This window comes from Pteropus medius, unplaced genomic scaffold (genome assembly GCF_902729225.1).
Source record: "Pteropus medius unplaced genomic scaffold, Ma_sr-lr_union100, whole genome shotgun sequence".
NCBI lineage: Eukaryota > Metazoa > Chordata > Mammalia > Chiroptera > Pteropodidae > Pteropus > Pteropus medius.
In genome coordinates this window covers 3,132,740-3,140,891 of record NW_024345479.1, presented here as the reverse complement: position 1 = coordinate 3,140,891, position 8,152 = coordinate 3,132,740, and the positions used below count along the sequence as shown (strand labels likewise).

The window sequence follows — 8,152 nt, the reverse complement described above, 5'->3', positions numbered from 1 at the left end:
AGAGACAGAGAGACAGAGAGAGGGATGGAGATGGAGAAGAGCTGGGAAGAGAAGCTGAAGAGGGAGAGGCCCTGAAGGGAGGAGATCGTTTGGGGGCATGGAGGGGCATTGATGGAGAGGGGAGGCAGAGGCTTGGTAGAAAGATGGTTGAAGAGAGATGAAATGGTGAAGGGAAAGCAAAGAGTTCCAGGGCAAGCAGAGCAGGGGGAGGAGCCAGTGGCCAGGAGGAGGATGGATGGGGCGGGCAGTACCTGGTGAGCGCAGCTTGGTCTGGCTGGCAGAACGGGAAAGGGGCAGGCTCTGTCGAAAGCGGTTCATCCTACTGAAACCTAGAGGCAGCTCCGCCTCCGACATGGTCTCCAGCGACTCAGCTGAGGCGTAGGATAGCTTGGCCGCCTGGTCTGCCAGCCCAGGCTGGGCTCCCTGAGTGTGGCGCGAGCTGCGGGTCTGCAGGGGCAGGGCGGATGGAGGAATCGAGCTTGATCCCCTTTGCTCTGTCCTCTGCCCCTTCCAGACCCTGGGAACCCCTACTAGCGAGAAACACACACACACACACACACACACACACACACACACACACACGGGTCTCCTGGATTCCAGACTCGCTGTGTAGCTGCAGGAGAGTTCCCAGCCTCTTGGGGTTTTGGCTTCCCTGGGACACCCAGCAGGCAAAGAGTGGGTAAAGGACGCAGGCATCCTGAGAAGCCAGACAAGAAACCATCTGAGCGGGAGCCATGGGTACTCCTGCTATTTTAAGCTTCCAAAGAACAACAACACAAATTTGTCACCGAGGTGAGCAGCAGAATCGTTGAGCAAATTGGGGCATTAGTTCCAGACATTAATTAAGTGGCGGGTTTGTGAGCGGCGAATTTATCCTTTGTAGAGTTCAGAGGGGTGGGGTGGGGACGGGAAGCAGGGCCAAGGGAGAAAGCAAAGAGCTAGGGAAGCCAGAATTCCAGTTCTAGGGGTATGAACACTCACAGAGCTAGGCACGATGTCCTTGACTGAGGGTGACTGGGAGAACCATCCCACCCCCCTCCCCAAAGCCAGCCTGACCCTCGTTTCAAACAGACTACCTGCCTAGTACATGCAGTGCACATGCTAAGCCCAGTGTTATCCACAGGCACACATGGCATAAATGCCAGGCCTCAGCTCCTCCCCACAAGGTACATGCTGCCATATAGCCAACAGGCTAGCCTCCCAGAAAGGGCTCCCCCAGAACCTAACATGGCAGACTCTTGCCCTAAAGCTACAGCTAAGGGTGATATCTGGCTGGGGCTAGAGAAGGATGTCACCCAGTGACCATTCCCTGCCTCAAGGATAGTTTGATTACTCTCTCCTTGGGGAAGGGGTCATCATGATTTCTACTGTACTTTAAGAGCCTATTTTTGGCTGAAGGCTATGGCTGTCACTAGGGCCACGGCACCTGCCATTCTGCCCCAATCCCTCCCCTCAAACCTAGTTGTTGTCAGACATTCATTTAAGAAAGATAACGAATCAGATCTACATCATTCTATGTTATGTGCATTACATACATATATTTATTACATATACATATATTATCAAGAAAAAAATCATGTTGCCCAATTGTATTTTTTCATAAAATAAATTGCCTATTTTAAAAAACAAATCACTCAAAACCATTAACATCGGTAATCTTGGGGTTGAGACAGCCTTTTCTTTTACTTTATACATTTTTCTGCTGGATGAATTTCACACAATCAGAATATATCACTTTTATAATTTTTTAAGAAACAGTAGAAGTATCTCTAAAAAGAAATCATTTACTCTCCTTCCCAGCTCTCTCCTTCCCTAAATCCTGATTAACCCCTAATGAATCATCTTCATATTAACTCAATTTAATGTTCCAATTGAATTAGAACTCTTGAAAAGAGAGAGCATTTTCCTCTGATGGGCAGTGTGCCCAGCTGTCCCCAAAGTGGCCTCGAGGGCTTGGGGATATGGAAGGCCAGATTTGGGGACCTTAGGGGGCATCCAGCCTCAAGCACAATGCCTTGACCAGTGGGTAGGCATAGGTCTGGGGAGGAGGGAAGCAGTATAGGAACTGGGCGGAGGTGGGGGCGGTCAGTCATCAGAAGGATGCCCGTTTCCAGACTTTGGACCCTGCAGCTCAGAGCTAGGCTAACCACCAGTGCCAGACTGTGCCCCTCTCTCAACTCAGCCCAAGGCAGTGTGGGGAACCAGCTCTAGTCAGGTGATCATGGGGTTGCCAGGCAACTGGAAGGTCAATGATTTCCACGCAAGTATGGATGAGGGGCTACAGAGTTCAGGCAGAATGAGCAGCTAGCAGGGATGAAAAGCAGGGGGTGGCCACAGTGCATGGGGGGCACAAATGAGGTACCAGTAAGAAGATGGAACAGGGACCAGAATGAAGGGGCGCAGGGATCCTTGGGACTGCTAACTGCTGAAAAGGCGGGACTCTGCCCAGGAGACCCTGGAGGAAGAGATGCCCACATTCCCTGCCTTGCCAGTTCCTGTCTCCATCCTGGCCCCGTGGGCACCTTTTCATTCTCATGGCCTTTGTAGAAAACCCTCTTGAGAAGAAAACCTGTTAGCACTTTTCTCCATCCCTGGGCTGAGACTACAGGGCAGAGGAAAGTGAGACATCCAGAAGGACTTCCCAGTTAGGAGGGAGATGGCAAGAGAACAAAACAATAATTCAAGCAGAGCTCCCCAAAGATAGGCAAGGGGCTGCCATGGGAAGCAGTGAGCACCTGTCACTGGAGGTGTTCCCAGGAGAAGCCACGACTCCTGGTCAAAGATCAGGCAGAGGGAACCTGAGAGGGGGCCATCAAACTAGGATCTGAGGTTCCCAAACCCTGTCCGCAGTAGGCAGAATCATTTGGGAGTTTCTAAAAACACTTCCCAGGACCTAGGTCAGAATCTCTGGGAGTTGGGGCCTGGGGTTCAAGATTTTCAACAAGTTCCCAAGGTGATTCTGATTTGGGAATCAAGTCAGTGTCTGTGATTCTAATAGAAAATGAGGTAAGCTACCCTGTAAGGCTCTCCATGAGCCAGGCACTGTGCTTGGCACATGCAGTATCTCATTTCTTCTCTCTTTACAACAGCCCTATGATGCAGATACTGCTGTTCCATTTTACAAAGGAGAAACCAAGGCCCAAGGGATTCTGTAACTTGCCTCAGGTCACCTAGCTAGTTAATAGCAGACTGGAATTAACCACCAGATAGTCTGGCTCTCGGGCATTGAACCCTACACTCTACTGCCTCCTCCAAAAAGGCTACACATGACGCCATGATTCTATGAATCCAGAATTTTCTGATTCAAGGACTTCTCTACTGGGAGAATGTATGCGAACGAAATGCTTGGAGCAAGATGACACTTGGGGAGTTGGATGGATGCCTCCCAACTCCCGTTATAATACTTGGGACTTGAGGGGCCGGAGACTCCAGGACACCAGCAGCAGTCTAACTTCTCTGGGCCTGGTTCCAGGGAAGATGGAGGAGGTGCCTAAGGGTGCTTCCCCAGGGTTCCTCAGGATGCCCTTGGAGGAGCAGACAGCTCTCCAGCTGTAGATAGTCCAGACCCTCAAGAGGAGGCAGGAAGGCATGCATCCCTGAGCTTAGCCTTCCACTTGAGCAACAGGTTTGGAGTGCAGAGCTGTGAATCTGCCTGGCACTGATCAGCTCTCCATAGGGAAAAGCAAGAAAGGGATGAAGACCCATCATAGTCACAGGACCTCCCTGGAAGATGAAATATGAGTTCAGAGAACAGGGCCCTCTACAAGATCATGGGGTCCAGGCCCCTGCCTCAGAGCCAGCAGTCTCTCCAGGCTGGGGAGATATCAGGCATTCTCTCATTCCAAAATGCCCCTCGTGGCCTGGGGAAGCCTGAGGATCCCCAGCTCAGATCCCCAGCAGGGGTAGCCCAAACTCCCATGTTGGATCCAAAAGCCCCTGGCAGGTGAACCCAGACTCTCTTAAAGCAGCAGCCACATCCTGCAGCCCCAAGGCCCTCCACCCGCACCAGAAGATCCCGTGCAGATGCACACCCCTGTGCAAAGCATGTGCAGGGAGGGGCAGGGTGGGAAAGCACATGCAGTTGCCACGGAAGCAGAAGCACCACACACTGACCTTGAAACTCCAGTAGTTTGGCTGCTGATAGAAATAAGAGAAGAGATGGTTATGAGGGGCTGGGAGGAGAGAATAGGGGCAGGGGCTCAGCACTCAGCCCTGGGACATGGGCCCTCCACCCTCCCAGGAGCAGGAAGGGTGCTATGCCTGGTACGTCCCATTCTCTACAGACTCCCAGGATGGCCCTGAGCCAGTGCCAGGCCTGCCGGTGGGGGCAGGGGAGAGCCATTCCAGATGATTATAAGCCACACATTCTAGTCAGAGTAACTGTCCTCAGAGTGTTACAGGTGGGAAAAGGCGCAGATGACCATGATATGGGGAACCCACAAGGCACTGGCAGAGATGAATGGGAGCTGCAGGGTCAGAGAAATGGCATCTGGTTGTGACAGGCCAGGGAAAACTTCCCAGAAGAGGTGGCATTTGATCTAGGTCTTGAAAAATGAACAGCTCAGATTGGGTAAAGGTATGCCAAGCAGAGGGGTGGGCATGGGCAAGTGTCTTGGGGCAGGCAGGCAGAGAGTGTATGGAGGGAATTGTCAATCTTCTAGTTTGGCTGGGGTTTAGGGCCTGGGAAGGTAAAAGATTAGGCTGCAAAGCAGGAGCTGGGGCCAGATGAGTAGGCTTAAATGCTGAGTGAAAGTATATAGACTTAACAGGTTGGACCAACAGAAAGTATTTGAGTGAAGCAGAGTAGGGTCGGAACCAGACCCTAGGAGGGTTGATGAGGCAGGGAGTGGAAGAGGGAGGCTGGGAACCAAGGCCCGGACAGGGTGGCCTGTTAATATGATGGACCTGGATTATAGAGAAAAGTGGACGGATGCCAGTCATCTCACAGCACTGGGCAATGGATCGGGGAGGCTTGGGCAACAGAAGGTGCTGGGGAGACTGGGAGCATTGGCAACACCCTGTGGTGTTGGATAGATGAGAAAGGAGAGCTCCTTATACCCCTAGAATGGGGGGGCCTCAGATTTCTCCTCATTTACAATAACCTAGGGTCACCCTGCATTCCCTAGAGGCAGAAGGCCCTTCCAGATGGCTAAAGACAGGAAAGAATAGCCCGGAGGCTGGGCTGGTTCTTGGCAAAGCTGAAGGCACCCTGCTGACCGGTGCCAGCCTCAGCAGGAAGACAGAGGCAGCAGATGGCCTGGCCCTGGGGTGCCTGGCACCAGCAAACAAGATTCCCCAAGCCTTAGAGCCATTGGCAGAGGAAAGGAACATTGAGGGCCCCAAGGGGAGAAGAACACAACACCAGAGTGTCCTGGGCCATCTGAATGCTTCAGTGACAAAGAGGAGTTGGACAAGGGCTGAGTTAAGGGGTGCTACTGGGATGGAGGGTTTCCCTGAGTTAGACCTTTAGGATGGGAGTGACGCCAGGCTAGGGCTAGGGTCAAGAGGTTCACTCGCCAAGGTTATCCCCATGACCTCCTCTCCCTCCAGCATTGGCTCCCAGAAATGCAAAAAAAATAGTTATATGCCAGGCAGGTGAAGGGGACAGCAAAGTCTATGCCCTAGCCAGTGCCAGGAACAATTTATGGCCATATGCCACTTCCATGGGTGCAAGGGGATGCCTACAAGTGCCGAGGAGAGGGGAGACGCTGGAATAACAGGCTCTAGCCACAGCTGCCTGTGGCCTTGGGAAAGGGAGGGGTAGCAGTGGAGTGGACATGTTGGGGGTAAGCAGAGCCAGGCAGAGGGTACAGAAAGGTTTATGATGAGAATCACATCTGCAGTCCCGATGGTGATGGACAGCCCTGAATAGAAAGGTGCTGTCCCTCATCCACCACCACCATTGCACTGTGTACACATGGGCCACCCATAGTGCCCCACAACACACAGGCCCCACGCCAAGGGAAACATAGACTTTCAGACATCCTTGATAAGGACATCACCACAAGCACACCCAGAACAACAAAATACACCCACAAAGGGACACAAGCACTTAGAGAGAAGCCCTCTGTGGTCAGAAACAACACCAGCAACAAATTCAGTCAGAGATATTCATGCGTAGATCGCCCCTACTCACACAAACACACACACCCCACAGGACCCTGACTTGCTCACACACACTGTCACAAGCACCAATCCAGTCACAGAAATCCACAGGGTCGCAGAAACACACAGTGCCATGGATACCCATTCACACGTATGTACACACACATACCAGCTGCAGAAACACAAAGCAGTGCACACACACACAAAGAGGAAGTTTCATCCCTCATTCCCCACCTCTAGCCAGGTCAAGTGCCTCTGGCCACCCTGACCATTGTCTCTGACATACAATGTCCCTGACATAATGTGTCAGGTAAGAGAAGATGGAAGCCCTCCATCCACTCTCTAGAGATTCAAAAGAAGCAGAAGATGCCCCACCTCACCCAGCCCCCAGTGTCAACGCAGCCACCTCAGTATGTGTAGATGGCTGGGGCCCAGCTCGTGCTTCTGGAAGGGAGACAGGGATGACACCTGTCTACAGCCACAATGGCTACGCCCTCAACAAAGGCCAGCAAGAGGACTGAGTGACATCAGGAAAGGCCACAGCAAAGACCAGCCAAGTCCCACTAGAGTGGTAATGATGAAGAGTTGCTGCATTTGTGCTTGGAGAACTCGGAATTAGGCTGTGATCATAGTCCTGAGACTTTGGCCTGTAGAGCACACTGAGTGAATCCTGCCCTCTGTCTTCTCTGGAAAGTGGGGAAAATGATCCTCTTCCATGTTGGCCCCACCAGGAATGAGACAGTCTCCTGGCAACTCAGTGTCCTTTGGGGGGAAACCGTAGTGGGGAGAGGTCCTTGGGGATGCCGTCCTTACCCTGTCGCTCTCACTTTCCAGGGTGTTAAACCCATAGGACAGCCTTGGGTGACAGCAGAGGGCTCCTACTTGTTCACTAAAGTGGGGCTCTCCCCATCCAACTTCCAGCACCGTTTACCTCCTCACCCTTTTCCTTGTTTGTCTGTTCCTCCTGCTGTGCCCATAGCAGACCCTCAACAAATACTCGACCATGAATGAGCGCCAATAAAATGGGACCAGCCCACAGGAGGAAGAGGATACCTCTGCATACTCTCATCTGGCACCACTCCCTCCATCTCCTGGCAGCCACCACTGCTCAGCCTTCTAGGCCCTTTCTCTGAGGATTTCCCAGCACCAGGAATCCAGTCCCTCCCAAGGAGGGCAGAGGGCAGGAAGGGCCCAGGAGAGGCCCAAGCAAGAACCTCCAATACGAGGGAGAAGCTGTCTCCCTCCCTCTACTCAAGGGAGAGGTCTTCCCTTCCCAGAGGACAGTGAGGAGGCAAAATAAAAAGGAGGTTTGAGCAGGAGAGACCCTGCCACCATGATCACTGTAGGGAAGAATCTTACAGGAGCTGGGAGAAAATGAGAGGTGTTCTAAGAGGATAAGATGGAAACCCTCCATCCACTCTCTAGGCACAAGGCTTTAGAAATGGAGGATAGGGGAGAACTTTTCTGAGACCTAAGGAAGCAAGGCCAGGGAGTCTTCCAACTCCCTGGAGGAAGAGAAAACAGCTTCTTCTCTCTGGGGGCTGGGGAGTTAACTCCTTCCCTCCCCCATCCTAGGGGCCCTTAGTGGGGTTCTTCCCTCTGCTTGCAGCTGGTCCCTTCTCCCCCATGCTGTGCCCTGGGAGGGTGGGGCTGTGCCCTCTGGGAGCCTTAGCCCAGCCAGAAAGCTGAAGTCTTTCCTCTCCCCTGGGCAGACATCCCCTGTGGGCTAGGTGAGTGTGTGACCCTCTCCGTGACCTCGAGCCCCTACAGGCACATCCAGCAGACAACCAGTGGGGTCACACAGCATCTCCTTAATCCCCTGGCTCCGCGTGCACTGGCGCACACACCCACCTCTCAACTCCTGTACACACACGTCCACGTAAACACCCGCCCTCCTGGCTGGAGCTATGTAACGCTCCCCAAGGGCGCCACCTCCCACCACGACGCACAGACACGATCCACCCCTAGGTATGACCCTTGGCACCCTCACCTTCTATCCTTTCCCAATGCAGTGGGGGTGGGGGGCAGAAGGTGCTGCGGGACATGC

General features: G+C 53.0%; 1 protein-coding gene across 1 annotated transcript in view; it reads right to left on the bottom strand.

Moving 5' to 3' along the window:
• Nucleotides 1-8,152, bottom strand: part of SRCIN1 (SRC kinase signaling inhibitor 1) — a 33,091-nt gene that overhangs the window by 15,845 nt on the left and 9,094 nt on the right. Inside the window, exons 5-6 of the mRNA XM_039873795.1 lie at nucleotides 4,114-4,137; nucleotides 252-447 (exon numbers count right to left, since the gene is read on the bottom strand). Coding sequence (XP_039729729.1) covers nucleotides 252-447; nucleotides 4,114-4,137 — 220 coding nt within the window. The remainder of the gene's footprint in view (nucleotides 1-251; nucleotides 448-4,113; nucleotides 4,138-8,152) is intronic.